Below are 17,424 nucleotides of genomic sequence, written 5' to 3'. Positions count from 1 at the left end.
TAGAGATTTAAAATTTTGTGTAACATAAAACTTTGAATTGTAGCAAATGTTAATTTCATTCATATACTTTGATAGTTAAGGTTTTTGATTAAATTTTGAATGTAAATCAGTGACTTGCACAGAAAAGTATTTAAAGGGGTACCCAGAATGGAAGTGTTAAAAGGATTAGTATGTCTATAATATCAAACCATTACAATAGAAGACTAAAGTTGTATTTTTATCTTAACAAGATATCAACCTTTTATTACATGAAAAAAAGGCTTTTACACTCCTAAAGTCAAATTCAAGTGTCCCAAAATATTTTTTGATTTAATTATGTCAAACCAGTTTTGCTGTGAAAAGGAAACTATTAACCTACTACTGCCTAATAAATCCTTAACCAAAACTTTTTTTGTTCTTCAGTGATTCTTCAGTTTTTCTTCTGACATCACAGGTTCAAGGCTTGGCAAAGCAGCTTGATTGGTCTGGGAGAAAGGTAGAGAGATGGCTGAGACAGCGAACTGTTCAAGAGAAACCACTTACTCTTACGAAGTTTACAGAGAGTTCGTAAGTTTTGCTGATAAGCCAAATTTTCTGTGTATTTTTATTCCAGTTTATCTAAAAAATGAAACCTGATATAGTAATGTTAATTACTGGAGCTGTACAACTCATAAAATGTAGTGTTTTTAACATTTAGATTATGGCTATATCTGGATAGTTTAAATGATGGGAAAATTTATTCAAAGAATTGACTTGGAAGTTTAATTTCCTTTGCAGTGTTTGCTTGCAGTAAGCATATGTTTGAAATAACTCAGAAAATGTCTCAAGCTTTTATAATTTCTCCCTCAGATCATTTTAATAATGAATTTATATGGTATTTTGAGACAAGAAAATGTCTAGGATTTAGAAATCATTATTTGCACTTTTTATGTTGTTATTTTATCAAATTATTTTTAGGTCTTTATTCACTTCTAAAAATGCACTTTGCATCATCCACCCTTTGAACTTTTCTCTCATTAGGCTTAGTTTAGTTTTCCATATAAAATAATTTTATGGAATTTTAATATTTATTTTCTACATAAGAATATAACTTTTTATGAATATAATGATTTTAAATGTTTAGTTTAAAAATAAACCATTACTCATAATTAATTTTAACTTTCTTATTTATGAAATTTATAATTTAAAAATAAAATACTTAAAAATATTTCCATTTGAGAATAAAGTATAAAAGAATTTAAAAGAAATTTATGTTGTTGTAGCACCCAAAATGTTGGTGGAGTTTTATTTATCAGACATAATCTAAAACATGCAAATGAATAATGAGATAGCTATTACAGAAGATCACCCTAAAAGGTTTAAGATTTTTGAAGTAACATAGTAGTATAAATTTTGTGAAGAACCACCATTATTAAACATACAACATGTACCATTTAGACAACTATTGTGAAGTAGAAAGAGTTATAAACTGTTATCCAAATAGTTCAATAATAATAATTGAGCACTCATCTTTCTTGTTTATATAGACATGTGCACACACACAAAACAAAAACAACACTATGATTAAACTAAAATGCAAAATTTTTCCACTCTGATACTTTGTTGTCAGCCTTAAGTCATAATGGATAATGTCAGCGGGCATAGCACTCAAATGTATTTGGGATATTACATCTAACAGATGAGATTTCAAAGCCAATGTAAAACTTACCACAGTTTAATGTTGGGAGTTGAGTGCTTGAATCCACAGCATTTCAACTCCTACTGCCTTTCACTGACTGTAGTCATTTGCTGCAAAGCAGTTACTCTTAATATGTTGCCTTAACCACAGACATTATCCATTATGGCTTAACGGTAACAATGAGGAATGGTAATGACAGAATTATGTTGAATTTTAATCTCATTATAATATTATTTTTCTTTTGTATTAAGTTCATTAATGTTTTATTGTGTTGATTTGAATTGTTTACAGACAATTAATATACTTAATAATAGATATATTAATTAATTGTATATGTATATATTATATCTTTACAAGGTTGTGAAAAAATTCGTATGCAGTTTGGTTATTGAATAAAATGTCAGGATGACAATTGAAATTCAGTTTATTATTTGTTTTGAGTGATGCATTAGAAATTAAACTGTTAATTCCCTCAACACAGGCTTGGTCAATCTGACTGACCATGTGATGTCTTTATATATTTGGTACCACTACTTTTTAATATTGTGTCTGTTTTCACAAAATTTGGTATTTTTTCTGTAAAGGATATAAGTCTATCACCTAGAAAAAGTCATATTTTTTAGTGAAGTATTAACTGGAAGAATGAAATTTTGTGAATATTTCCACATTGTGTTAAGTTAGCAGTATTAAATTTAAACAGACAAACAGGTTGTGGTCAGTCATATAAACTGAGTTCATACTGAGAGAGTTTAGTAATGCACCAAATTACATCGACTAATATCATGCAAAAAGTAAACAATTTCCCTGAACTCTGTTTTTTTGGCTTTCTAACAATGTGACAAGAGCCATTACAAATTTATGTAGACTAGTTAAGTTCCCCATAAGGACGAACTATGTTTCAAAGTGATATTGATGATATTATATATCATTTGATAGATAAAAACATTCACTTTCTATTGGTTATAGATAATGTATAATTAAAATGTGAGAACTTTCAACAAATCCAAAATGAAAGAATGTGATGGGTGAGTGTGGCAGGAGGGGTCTGATTTTCTATTTGATATTTCTGTAACCAAACAAAATTGATAGCTATAAAATTATGATTTCTCTGAGCAATAATTATTTTATAGTGTAATTTATGTTGAATTTTGTACGTTTTGGAGGGGTTGGTGAATAAAATAGAGAAAATGCCACACAAGGAGAAATTCAAGATTTTTTTAAAACATTGGTTTGTAGAATTACGAACTTGTATAATATTAAAATATGAATTATTAACTAAAAGTTTGTGCTATGCTAATTGGTATAACATTAAGTAGTTTAATAAAATTTTGAATGCAAGATACAAAATCCTTATGCACAGTAAATGATACCTGTAGTGATAGGGTTAATATAAATGAAAGAACTGTATAGTCGCTTTTACCCCTACACACACACACACACATTATTTATATACATATGAGTAATTTATTTTAAAAAAACACCATATAATGAAAATTGTATTTTTAAAATGCTTGTCCAAGAAAAATGAATTTTCACGAGAATCTCATTGAGGATCATGAGTTTTACTGATGAAAGTTTGAACTTGGTATGGATTTTGTCAAAAGCTTTCACATTTTGAAGTCCATTGTGTTTTTTATCATTCTCAGTAAACATTAAAACGATTTCTTGATTAAAGCTTTTGCAGATAATTTTTATGGTACAGTGTTTACTGATTCCCAAAATAAAGTATTCTGCATACTGATGCACATTTTAATTCAAGTTGCTAATCTTGTACTGTTAAAAAAGAGAGACAGAAATTAAAACATTGTTTGTTTACAAGAAAAGTGATTTTGGAGTGCAGAATGATTTGAAACATTATGTACAATGTCCAGACTTTCTTTATAATTGTATATAGATTATCAGTATGCTTCTAGCAAAATTTTATTTGTCTATTAATGTATTTATAAATTAGCAGTGGTGTTTTTATTTGTTAATAGGTATATTTCAAGTTGATGTTATTGTTTAATTTTTGTTGAATTTCATTAGGTTGCAGTAACAATATAAGTAGGTAAATATGCTTCTTATAGGGAAGGTAATTTGAGTTTATGATATATACTTTGGTTCAATAAAAATGTGTGTTTATGTTCAAACAATAAACTATGTGTGTATAACACTTCACAGACAAACTCTGTAAACTTTTGGTTTCTCTGAATTTTTTTTTATCCTGTAGTTTGTATGATGAATTTGTTTTTAGTACTTTAAAAGTTGTATGGTAGATCTCAGAATAAAATGCAATCACAAACATTGCCTGAGCTAATGTTTTTCTAGAACACAGAAATAATAAAAGCTTAACTTTTATTGTAGGAGAAGCTCAGTTATGTAAATGGTTAAGTGTGTCTGTGACACACTAGAATGTTGTCTGTGTTTTAATCTGCTTTCTAGAGTTACCCAGAACTGAAGAAAGTAGTTAGTACTATTGTATTTTACACACTGATTACAGTATTGTGATCTTAAGCCTTAAACAATTTGTTACATATGTAAAATAAACTAGGCAATTTATTACATAGTTAATGTTCTATTCAATTCACCAGTATGTGTATGATTTTTTTATTTTTCAGATGGAGATTTACTTTTTACTTTTCTGCCTTCTTGTATGGGTTGTATACACTCTCTGATGTAAGTTTTAAATTATTGTATTGAACATTACAGTAATCTTGGAAGAATTCAGTGGTCAATTGTTTATGTGTACAGATCTAAGTTTCTGATTGTATAGTTTAGTTTATTGATCTTTGGTAGCTCTTTGCACAGTGAATTTGTTTAGATAGTTTTACTGCATTTATTACAATGCTAATTTATAAGATATTGTGCTGAAAAGATCAAAGATTTTTATTAAGGAGTTAATGAGGGTTCAAAAGCTTGACTGCAGTTTCTCAACAGTATGTAACAAGGTTTATAGTTAATGCTGACAAATTATCAGTGTTGGTTGGAAAGCTGAGAAGGAACTAGAAAATAATTACTAGTAAGTACTTGGGAAGACATATTTGCAGATTAAGTATTATGAAATGCACCTTCAAACTGTTTGATTGTGAAGGCATTTAATATATTTATTGGCTATATGGATGCACTCCAGCTGGTATGGTTAGAAATACTGTGCCCAAGTAGTTGCTCATTGAAAGTAATAACAAAAGAAATCATGAAAACTGCTGAAGTTTTCTTACACATGTATCTTCAGTTGTTCATTACTAACATTATTGAACTTTAATGTTCTGCCAACTTTTAATAATATAATTCTGTTTTCAGTTTAAGGTTGCTGTAAGCAGTGATAGTAAACCATTTAGCCCGTTAGTGTCACCCTACAAATTGTAGCAACTATCCAAAGTAACCACTCAATCTACATGTAACTGTGTGCATCACTAGTGTTTTGAAAAAGTATTCGTTCCCTACTATTAATGCTACATTTTAATGATATACAAATAATGTAAATAATTTTTTTGTAATTATCTTGTTTTATTTAAAATTCTGATGATCAAACTTAATACAGTTATGTGTGAAGGAGGTTGAATGTCAGCAGAACCTTCAAAGAAAATATATAAATTGAAATTTACTGATTGCATAAGTATTCAGCTCTCTTGGTGAAAACACCTTTGGCAACATTTACTGCTGTGAGTCTTTTTGGGTTGGTCTCTACCAGCTTTTTACAATGGAAAATTGCTCCAATTCTGACAAGTTTGTTAGGAATCATTGATGGACTGTAGTCTATAAGTTTTGCCATAAATTTTCTTTCGAAACCACTTCAGTGTGGCTTTAGCCTTGTGCTTCAAGTTATATTCCTGCTGAAAAGTTTTCAACCTAGTTTTAGATTCTTCACTGACTTGAGCAGGTTTTCCTCCAGGATTTGCCTGTAATTTGCACCATCCATTTTCCTCCTATCCTGACAAGTTTCCAAACTGCTGCTGAGGAAAAGCATTCTCATAAGATGATGCTGCCACCATCATGCTCAACAGTTTGGATGATATTGATTGGATGATGTGCTGTGTTGTGTTTGTGCCAGATGTAACACTTTGAAATTAGAGCAGAAAGCACAATTTTTGTCCTATATGACAACAAAAATGTGCCACATGTCTACAGTATGATTTACATGCTTTGTTGCAAACTTCGTAATGAAATTTAAAATGGTTTTTCTTCAGTAATGGCTTCTTTCTTGCTACTTGCTCATAGAGAACAGCTTTGTGTGGGTACCATTATTGTTGATGTATGAACACTGACTCCCATCTCAGACATGGAGCTTTGAAAATCTTTCAAAGTTACTGTTGGCTTCACAGTGGAATCCCTAACCAATTTTTTTTTTGCTTGGCTGGCTGCTTTGGAAGAGCAGCCTGATTTGGGTAATGTCTGCATGGTAAGAAGCACATTCTACTTCTTAATGACATATTTTATTGTTCTTAAAAAGATAATTAGCAACTTTGAAATTGTTTTATATAACCTTTTTATGAGTTGTGCTTCTCTACCACTTTATCCCTGACTTGTTTGGATAGTTTCTTGGTCTTAATGGTTGGTTTTTCATAACACTGAGTTGTGGCTTGAACAAATTCATTTACTTTGAAGTTAGGTTAAACCACTGTAATTACATACAGACAGAGATCATTACATCAAGGATGAACTGGTTTAGTGTTGTTATTGCAAAAGGATTGAACACTTGTGCAATTGAAATTCAAACTTACTTGCATAATATTAGTGTTTTTAGCTTTCCTAAGTTTGAGTAGAGTATGTAAATTTTAAATATGAAGTTCCATTTGAAAGTTTCAAGTTTACCAGCTCGATTGGCAACAAAATCTGGAAACTATGCAGTCTGACGAATACTTTTGCAAGACACTGTATTTGTATTTGGTTATATAGGACTTCTTCACAGTACCTCTGAAAGAGAGAATTTGCCAAAAATAGCCTGTATTTCAGTCAGTTTCAGTTTACTTGTAAAATGTAGCTTTTATTTTAAAAACTAGAAGTGACACTGTTAGGAGACGTGAATTTAAAGAACATTTTTTAGTTCCATATCCTGGATGAAAGCCCAAGTATCTTTACCCTTCAATTCTGAATATTTGTTACATTTTTAACATAGCAATAAGAAGAAATAATTTTCCTGTTATAGTTTGTGTTTAAAAATTTGTACTTGCACATTGTTATATCTTCACTGATATTTATTCGTCTTAGGACTTCACCAATAACAATCAGCTATTCTGCTCAATTAGTTTCAATTTGAATTAAATACATTTTGTTGCCCTCTGAAGTATGATGTATAGATTGTATAGATACAAGTTTATTAAGATAAATATTTTCATGAAAAATTAATGATGATAGAGTTGGTTTTCATTGTATTAAAATAAATTTTAATATTTGCTCTAATTTTTATTTATTATCTAATGCTGTTGAAGGTACAAGAAGTTTAATGCATAGAGTAATCAAAATAAAATTTAGATAAAATTTGAATTGGACAGAAGTCATTCAAGTTTGCTGATATAATTAACTGTGTGTGTTCTTAGATCAGCTTAGAAGTAATGAAATTGTTTACAAGCTATTTTATGCTTGGCAGTTGGAATTACTGCTTATATGGGACACAATCAATATAATCTTAAAATTATTAATTTTTTATTATTGTCTCCCCTCGGTGTGGATTCCTGTACGTGGTGAGGGGACGTCCCAAGGAAGGTTCTGTTCTTTCAGTTTACCTCCTCTGGGATCTAAACATCTACTCACGTGTTTACCACACGTGGCAACCCGTGAAGGGGAGGAGAGGAACCTTGGCGATTTAGGGGTCCAACTCTAACACACCACTTTGGCCTTGAATTCCTGTAGACGGGTGGCCATGGTGTTGCCTCCCTTGGGTCAATCGGCTGGTCCACTTGGGCTAAAGTCAACCAAGTATCAGTGTTGGAAGTTCTCAACAGGTGTTGTGGACATTGTGTCTGATGCTGGTGTTTGGGTATAGTGCTCATGAAACCCCGGCGTTGCTGCAATGTCCTTACATGACATTGTAGTGCGTCCCCTCGTAGGGCTCCATGGTGGGTGGGGTCAGTGGGTACCAAAATTTTCCTTTTTTCTGATGGATCCTCCAACAAAAAATTTAAATAAAATAGTAAAAAAGCAGTCAATAGGTAAATGATCACGCCTGAAGACTCTGAGCAGCAATCTTCAACATCTGTAACACCTGTACCCCATTTTCTTATATTACATTCTCTTTCAGAAAAACCTTTAGAGCAAATGTCCCCCTTTTTTATTCAGAAGAGACTAGAGGGACTTGCTGGCTCTCCAAAGTCAGTAAAGAGGCTTTGATCTGGTGACATATTAATGGAAACATCCACATCTCAACACAGTAAACTCCTCTTGCATTCAAAGGCTATTGGGGATTTACATATTGAGGTTACACTTCATGCTACCTTGAATTCATCACGAGGAGTTATTGTTGAGAGAAATTTGAAGAACATCCCGGGTTAGAGATTCTCGCTGGTCTCTCCACTCAAGGAGTTTCTGCAGTTAGGCACATCTCCACTCGCAAAGACGGAGTTACGCTGCCAACAAATATCCTCGTTTTGACATTTACATCACCACGTGCACCTTCCACCATCAAGACAGGTTATCTAATTTGCAGGGTACGGCCGTACATTCCAAACCCTCTTCGATGTTTCCAATGTCAGAGGCTCGGCCACTCAAAAACGTCCTGTCGTGGTTCCCTGACATGCTCGTTGTGGTGGCAAGGACCATGATGCATATGGATGTGACGCGGACCCACATTGTGTCAACTGCAATGGTTCCCACCCTTCCTACTTTCGTTCTTGCCCAAAATGGTTAGAGGAAAAAGAGGTGCAGCATTTGAAAACGACCCATAACATTAGTTATTCTGAGGCTCGGAAATTGCTGTCCACCACTCCATCTTGGACATATACTGCTGCACTTCGTTCCACAACTACAGTGGGAGTGCAAAACATATGAAAAGCCTTTTGACATCCATGGTTAAAAAGGTTGATGAATCAACTTCCACACCCATCTCTGTTCTTCCCATACATTCCAACAAACCTCAAGATTCACATCCTTCGGTTTCAAATACAGGCATTTCTTCTGATACATCTTTTTCTCCCACCCCAAGATGTAAAACAATCATTTGTTTGCATCCTCAGTCACTGGAATACCCTTCCAGTAACAAAGGCCTGCCCAATCGACCCAGGGCAGGATCCATGGAGGTCAATTGACCTCTTCAGACTAAGGACAGTAAGGAAAAAAATATGTGGTCGTAAACAGAAGAGTTCTCCAAATACTTCGCCTTCCTGTCATTAAAAATGGCCAACTTGATACAATGGAACTGTTGAGGTTTACGTTCTATTCTGGATGATATCAAAACACTGATTGCTTCCTACCATCCTGTATGTCTTTCCTTACAAGAAACCGTTCTAAAATCTGCTGATACAGTCACCATTCGGCAGTTTTCTCTGTACAGAAATGACAGGCTGTGTGATGGACAAATACATGGAGGGGTGGCACTATTGGTTGATCAGCATGTGCCCACCCTGTCTTTGTCACTCGACACACCTTTGGAGGCCGTAGCCATCCGTGTTTCCTTGGGTCATACCATTACTGTTTGTTCTCTCCACCTGTCACCTGGAGAGATATATGATCAATCAGACCTTGATGCTCTCGTTGAACAGTTGCTGTCTCCATTTCTATTCCTGGGGTACTTTAATGGACATCATTCCCTCTGGGGAAGTTCTGTTATTGATAGGAGGGGTTGCTCTCTGATCACAATCTTTCTCTTTTCAATACTGGTTCTTTCACTTATTTTCACACACCTAGTCAGTCCTTTACCACTATTGATATCTCGGTTTGCTTCCCTTCATTATTTTCCCATTTTTCATGGAGGGTTGACAATAATCCACTAGGCAGTGATCATTTTTCTATACTTTTGAGAGAGACTGGCTGTGGTCGATGCCACCCTACCTGCGTGCCCCGGTGGAAGCTGGATCAGGCAGACTGATTTCACTGCTCTTGCAGAACTTGATCCTGCCATCCTGAATCAGCCATCAATAGACGACTGTGTGTCAGCTGTAACTGACTGTATTATACAAGCAGCTGCTCAGTGTATTCCTAAAACCTCGACACGTTTTCCACTATATCCTCATCTGTGGTTCAAAAACGGGCCTTGGATACTTTCCGTAGATATCCCACACTTTCCAACGGGCCCGTGCACATGCTAGGTGGGTAAGACATCAAAGCCAGAAGGAATCTTGGATCAAGTTCACATCTAGCATATCTTCTACCACCAGTTCCAAGGTCATATGGGACAGGATTCGAAAGGTCAGTGGGCACTATAATTTTGTCCCCCTCTCCGTCTTACTCTCTGATGGCCATGAGGTAGCTGATGTCCAGAGCATCGCTGATACTCTAGGTGAAAGCTTTTGCCAGGTATCTAGCACTTCTGCTTGTTCCTCCACCTTCTTGGCCATCAAGACTCGGGCAGAGTGTTCGCCTTTTTCCTTTCGAACTGACTGTCTTTTTGACTATAATTGTCCCTTTACACTGGTGGAACTGAAAATGGCCCTTCATCTGTCTGGCAGTACATCTGTTGGACCTGATGATGTAAACTTTGGCATGCTGTGCTATCTCTCTCCTGCTTTTCTTGATATTCTTCCAATTGTTTTTAACTGTATCTGGCAGGAGAATGTTTTTCCTGATGCCTGGCACCAGACTATTATCTTACCTTTCTCTAAACCTGGGAAAGATCCTAAGATTCCTTCACACTACGATCCAATTGCTTTGACAAGCTGTCTTTGTAAGACCTTAGAGAGGATGGTTAATGCTCGTCTTGTTTGGTTCCTCGAATCAAACATCCTCCTCTTGCCCACCCAGTGTGGGTTCCGATGACAGCATTCCACCATGGACCACCTAATTCGACTTGAAACATCAATCAGAGAAGCCTTTCTCAAATTCCAACATCTTGTTTCAATATTCTTTGACGTTGAGAAGGTTTATGACACAACATGGAGGTATGGCATTTTGCGAGACCTCCATATATATGGGTTACATGGCCATTTACTCATGTTTATTAAAAAATTTTTAATGGACAGGAGATTCCAAGTTCGTGTGGTTTCGACACTTTCCCTTTCTTTTGTACAGGAACATGGGGTCCCTCAGGGTTGTGTTTTGAGTGTCACACTTTTCAGTATAAAGATAAATGCCATCATTGAACAACTTCTTCTCGCTGTTGCAAACGGGCTCTATGTTGACGACTTTCACATCTCGTGTCAGTCATCAAACATGAGATATATTGAGTGGCAACTACAAACTGCCCTCAATCTTGTACTGAAGTGGACTATGGCTAACAGCTTTAAGTTTTCTCTCTCTAAAACCGTTTGCATGCACTTTTGCAATCGACGGGGTATCCACCCTCATCCTGAACTCTGTATCGGTGAAGTTTCGCTGCCAGTGGTCCTTGATACCAAGTTCTTTGGGCTTATCTTTGACCGTAAGCTGATCTTTATACCAACTTAAAGCAGCTACGGGTCAAATGCACAAGAGCACTGAACATCCTTCGTGTCCTCTCTACTGCCAGTTGGAGAGCGGATTGATGTTCTATGTTAAAGGTATATCGTGCTCTTATTCATTCAAAACTTGACTATGGATCAATGGTCTATGGCTCTGCCAGACTCTCGGCCTTAAAGATGCTGGACCCCATTCATCATCAAGGACTTCGACTCTTTGCTGGGGCTTTCCGCACCTCCCCAGTTCAGAACTTATATGTGGAATCTTACGAACCTTCTCTGCACTTTTGTCATTTGCAACTGTCTTTACTGTATTCTTCGAAACTTCGCTCCTTACCAAAGCATCCCACTTGGGGATGTGTTTTCCTTCCTCAGTGGGCCTTACTTTTTCAAAACAAATGTTCTGCAATTGCACCTTTTGGCCTTCGCATCCAGGTGCAATTGGATGAATTGGGTCTGTCCTTGGGAAACATTGCAGAATCCACTGATCAGCCCATCCCCCCATGGCTTATTACAGCCCCCAAATATGACCTTTCTTTAAGTCATCTGAAAAAGGCAGATACTCCCGATTGGAAGTATCGTCTTTTATTTACTGAACATCTTTCGAACAACCTTTCTATTCCAATTTATACGGATGGTTCAAAATCAGGTAACTCTGTGGGCTCTGCTATAGTTTGTTGCAGTTTGGTGGTTGCGCACAGAATCCCCTCTACAGCTTCTGTGTTCACTGCTGAACTGTACGCCATATCTCTTGCCCTGGATCATATTGAAGCTGAGCAGTACTCCAACTGCACTATTTATACTAACTCCCTTAGTTCTCTGCTGGCCTTGGAATCACTTCACGTTGGCTCACACCCTGTTCTCGCTGATATTCAAAACTGACTGGCCCATTTCTCATTAACATCTACTTCTATTCAGTTTTTCAGGATATCAGGCCACGTTGGTATTCACGGGAATGCGCTTGCAGACATGGCAGCTAAATCTGTCTGCTCTGGCACTATCACCACTGTGCCTCTTCTGTACATGGACTATGGTCCTGTATTCAAGGCTCGGCTCTGTGCCAGCTGGCAGTCCACTTGGTGTGAGCAACGTGACAACAAGCTTTTTCAAATAACCAGACTACACATTGGCCACAGGTTTTTGACTCATTGTTTTCTTTTGTCTGGAATTGATGCACCAGTGTGTAGTTTGTGTAACACTCAAATCACTGTAAGCCACATTTTACTTTCCTGCCATCGTTACGACTCTCAATGATGGCACTATTTTAAACATGTTCTTTCCCAGGGTTTGTCTGTAACATTGGACAATGTTATTGGTGATGGTGACACTGTCCACCTTGATAAAGTTTTTAGTTTTTTAATGGCCATTAATCTTTTTAACCTCATTTAAGTGTTTGATATTTATTCATTACACCTTTTTAATTGTGGTTCCCTTTTCAGAGTCTCAATCTCTCTAGTTCAATTGGAAATTGTAAAATGGCCAGAACATTAAATAACTCGATACTAGGACTGGAAAGGCCAACTTCAGGTGACTAACGCTGCTGTTTGAACTACTCGTTAGTCGTCCTGGCAAGTTGTTATTACATTTTTGCTGCGTGTCATTTAACACTTTTATTACTTTACCTTTTAGTACTGGCCATAATGACACATAACCCAGAACCAGGACTGGAAAGGCCAACTTCAGGTGACTGACGGTGGTTCTTGTACTTACCTGTTTGTCTTCCTGTGGGTTATGATCATTACCATTTTGCTTGAGAAAGTCCTTTACAACTTCTCATACTCTGCTTTCTCTCTTAACATTGTAGACTAGGTGTCAACATTGGTTTTATATCTTTTCTGTTTTTCAGTGATGTTTTGTTTCACCTTCATTCCCTTTTATGTGTTTTACTACATTTAATTTATTTTTACCTTTTTACTGGATGTTTGGCGCAGATAGCCTAGCTGCTTTGTGCCGTAAAACACTAAATCAATCAATGACTTTTCAAGGATGTTGTGTTATATTTTGCCCATTAAACTTGGAGATATATAAATATTTTTCATAGCATATTTATTTTTTGTAGCAATTACCAGTTGGATATGTTGTAACTGCATTTGTAAGTTCTCATTTTAACATTATAAAAAAATCAGATTTTGCCACAATCCTTTAAATTTTGTGCAGAGCAACTTAGAAACTTTTATACCAAGTACTAAACAAACTTGGAAGCCTATACAATAAGCTGGTTATATTTGATTTTAAGTTATTTTGAAGTTTTTAATACTTTAGATGAAAAAACACTAGTCATATGAGTTATATTTTTTCCACTTGCTTCACTACTTGAGCATGTTTTTCTCTCTCCCCTTCCCTTCATAATTTTGTAAAGAGCAAAAACCATTTCTCTATTCTTGAATAATTTTTCAAAAGCTGTTTAAATGGTGAATACTGCTTCATGTGAATAGTAATAAAATGTGTATACGTACTGTCATCAAATTTTAAAATCATTGTGTATAAAATTATGCTAGATTTTACTTTAAAATATTCATGTTTTTTAATGACATTTTCATTTTCTTGTAGTACTCTCATTAATGTTGATAAGTAAGGTGAATTACAGTTTTATGAAAACTATTGCAAATATGAATGTTAAAATTTAGTAGAAACATACCTGCTAGATTTAACTTTTAATAGTAGAATATTGTTCAGTTGGAAAATTAGAAGAAAGGTTATGTGCAGTTGACCTCAAAATGTTGGGAGACAGTCTGATTCTATTTAACAAAGGCTCTCAGAGCATATTTTTGAAAAAAAAAAGTGCAAGTATCAAAGTTCAGACTCATTTACACAAAGTAAAAAATCACTTGTTATAGTATAGAATAAACAAAACCATTTTTATTGATTTTTGTATTTTCTAGAAACCTTGGTTGTGGGACACTCGTTATTGCTGGTATGGTTATCCACATCAGGTAGGATATTTCATTTGAAATGCCTAAACAATTCTTCTTGTAAAGACTGATGTTATATATTTTTCGAGTAATCATATGGTGATCAGTATGCTTGTCTACTTCTTTATTGAGTAGTTGTTTCAAGACAACAACTTCTGTATTCTTGTTAAAGATAGTAATAATGGAGACAGCATGCTTAATTAACATCTTGTAAATCTAAAGATAATGCATAAAATTATGTGACAGTATACTTACATGTAGAATGTTTTAAAAAGTTTACAATTTTATAAGCAGTACTTTTGTTTTTATATAGTTATTTTTTTTATTCTGTGTCTCCAAAGTAAAGTCCTGTAAATTATTGGTGAGAACAAGAGTTTTTTATTGTACAAAAGGAAATTGAACCATATTATTTACATATTGATATTTATATAAATGAAAATTACTTGTTTTGTCTGATAAGTAATTTAATGATAGTGTTTGGCAAAAGCTTACAATGCTCATTTACATATTACCAATTGATCCACTACTTCAGATAGTTTGGTTTACTAACTTCTGAGAAGATTAATAGAATTATAGTATAGGTTTGGGTTCTGGTTTTTAGGCCATAATGGCCAAAAATTTTTAAAAGTAAGAGCTTTTCATCAGAAGCACAGAAAAAAATACAAAACAAGTGTTTACAAAGTATCTGTAATAACTTTTTTTAAAACAAAAAAGGCTAATTTTAAACATGTTGCAAAAAAATCTTTTTCCACTTAGTTTTGAAAAACATAATTGAGAAAGAAGAGAAACCAATTTCCAATAAAATTAAGTCTGCTTATTTTCACAGTTAAAAAGCTTACACTTACACTTTATCTCAGTGGTGATATTTGTACTTAAGATCAAAAATACGCTTAGCACTGCTTATCCTTAACTACATGTCATGTGATTTTAAAAGTTATTGTATTCAAAGATTAATCCCATTTAAAGATAAGGCTAAAAAATTACAATAATTATAAGTTTGTTTATAAATTTTGCTGCCCCTTATATTGTAAAGATGATACTGATTCCAAACAAGGTGTTTTCAAAAGATTTTTAAAAATATCATTCCCTTACATATTTATGTATATTCAAGCATTCACCAAGAGAAACAAGATTCTGTTGTGCTAACAGATTAGTTTGATACTTGTTTCTGTTCAATAAACCAGAACTCAACTTCTTACACAGGTGCCATGACAGAGGCAGACGGATACATAGAGACAAACAGACACACATACAGACAGACATAATATAGGAGTTTTTAACATTCCAAAAATGTAATTCTAGTTATTTTGTTAATTGTCTTTTTTGACCACCAAGATATATTGGGTACTTGATATCAGTCTAAATGTATAGTTTTCTCTCGACAACAATATTATTTCGCTTGTTACCCTTATGTGATTTTGCTATTTCATAAACACTGAGTTTTTGCTGCCTGAATGTTTTTTAGAAACCTATGTTCTTTAAATAAGATATTTTGCCCATTAAACTTCAAAATGTGTAAATAGTTTACACAGCATTTTAATTTAGTGTATTATAATACACTAATAATTATCAGTTGGGCATGCTGTAGTTGCTTTTCTGTCTGTTTTAACAATTTAAAAACAACAGATTTTGTAGCAATCCTTGAATTATTGAAGAACTAATATGTATGTGAACAACATACAGCTTTGAAAATCTTTTTTATATGCCTCATATATTTCCAGAAAAATTTCTTTAAAGACAAGTAACACTATGACTTCAACTGTTAAACAGGGGTTGTATGCAAGTGCAAGAAGGAATGCTGCACTTTAATGTCCATTTACATGTGTAAAATAACACTACATCTTCAGCAGCTGTTAATGTATAACTTGAGTTACTAACAGAACCATGATGATGAAATAACAGATGCAATTATGACTACATTATACAGTTTGAAGTCTATTTTTGTTCTTGCTTATCATAAAAAAATAGTCTGTCTTTAATTAGATTATCATTAATAGTTGTACTTTAATGTCTATTTATTGATTCAGTAGTGATTTTCATTTTTCTGCAGTCAGTAACAGATGATGTATGGTGGTATTACATGGTGGAGTTAGGCTTCTACTGGGCCTTAACTTTTTCACAGTTTCTGGACATTAAAAGAAAGGTGAGGAAGTACTATTCAAGAAATTGTTTATACTTGTTAAATGTTTTTGTAACATTATTGACATTATCGTAAAATATTTATAAAAGTTAGTTTGAATACATATCTGTGCATGTATTTTTTGCATCTTTACCTGTTTTTGTTGAAGCGTTTGTACTTAAATTCACTTTCTTTAAGGAATCTATAAATTTATAGTGTATTTGTTTTCTCATACTAAACTTTATAGTTGTCACTAAGTAGATGAAATTGTACAAGGTTTTTGTTAGTGACTCAGTTTTTTCAACTATTGTATTTAAAAAAAAAAGAATTTGATATGCTGATTTTGTCTAGGTTTATAAGTTCAAAGGATGAATTAGGGTTTCAAATATACGGAGTTAGCAATTCTAAATTTCTATAGTAGAGTTTTGTATTTATGCATTATTTTATTCTAACTAGACAAAAAAAGGAAATTTGAAGATTTGGAAATTTTTAAGGAATTTTAACTGTCATACATATTTGAAAGTCTGGGCAATTTTATCAGTTAACACCCATATAAACCTCAGTAGCTGCAAAATGACTTGTTAAAAATACCTCTTTTCTAATAACATTTTCCATGCACTATAGCAGTGTAGTGTGTTTACAATAGAGAGAAAATGGCACTTCTACAGTGTTTTGTAGGAGTTGAAGCAAAATGTGTGTGTATAGTTCTGTGAAAACTAACTTTTTTACCTTTACTAAAAAAGAAGCATATGGCTTATGATATTTTGCTGATTCAACATTTTAAAAAATGTTTTTAATTGAGACATGTTCAGTGTTTTACTAGTAATCCGCGATGATGAGAAAACCCACTTGTAGAGAAAAATATATATGTAAAAACGGTTGGTATGGATAGAGAAAGCTCTGTGTCGAGGAATGAACAACCAATTAGCAACCCTCATACAATTCACCATGATGAAGGCAAACTTCATGTTCAACAACCACAACTATATACAAACAGATGGCCTAAGCATGGGCAACCCAGTATCACCAGTTCTAGCCAATATTTTTATGACACAAGTTGAAACACAAGCAATTAACACAGCATTACATCCACCACTATACTGGTACAGATATGTAGATGACACGATTGCAGGATTCACATCTACAGAACACACTTAATTTTTTCAATCACAGTAATGCTATACATCCCAACATAAACTTCACATTGTAAAGAGAAAGAAAGCAATCAAATAT

The 17,424-nt window shown here is 34.0% G+C and overlaps 1 protein-coding gene across 1 annotated transcript in view; it reads left to right on the top strand.

The window, feature by feature from the left end:
- The window catches only part of LOC143246270 (ceramide synthase 6-like), a 67,903-nt gene that overhangs the window by 19,835 nt on the left and 30,644 nt on the right, over positions 1-17,424 (top strand). The window contains exons 3-6 of the mRNA XM_076492720.1: positions 434-546; positions 4,255-4,312; positions 14,043-14,093; positions 16,123-16,215. Of these exons, the coding sequence (XP_076348835.1) occupies positions 434-546; positions 4,255-4,312; positions 14,043-14,093; positions 16,123-16,215 (315 nt within the window). The remainder of the gene's footprint in view (positions 1-433; positions 547-4,254; positions 4,313-14,042; positions 14,094-16,122; positions 16,216-17,424) is intronic.

This window comes from Tachypleus tridentatus, chromosome 3 (assembly GCF_004210375.1).
Source record: "Tachypleus tridentatus isolate NWPU-2018 chromosome 3, ASM421037v1, whole genome shotgun sequence".
Classification (NCBI taxonomy): Eukaryota; Metazoa; Arthropoda; class Merostomata; order Xiphosura; family Limulidae; genus Tachypleus; species Tachypleus tridentatus.
The sequence above is the reverse complement of the archived record's forward strand: the minus strand, read 5'-3'. Positions and strand labels throughout refer to the sequence as shown.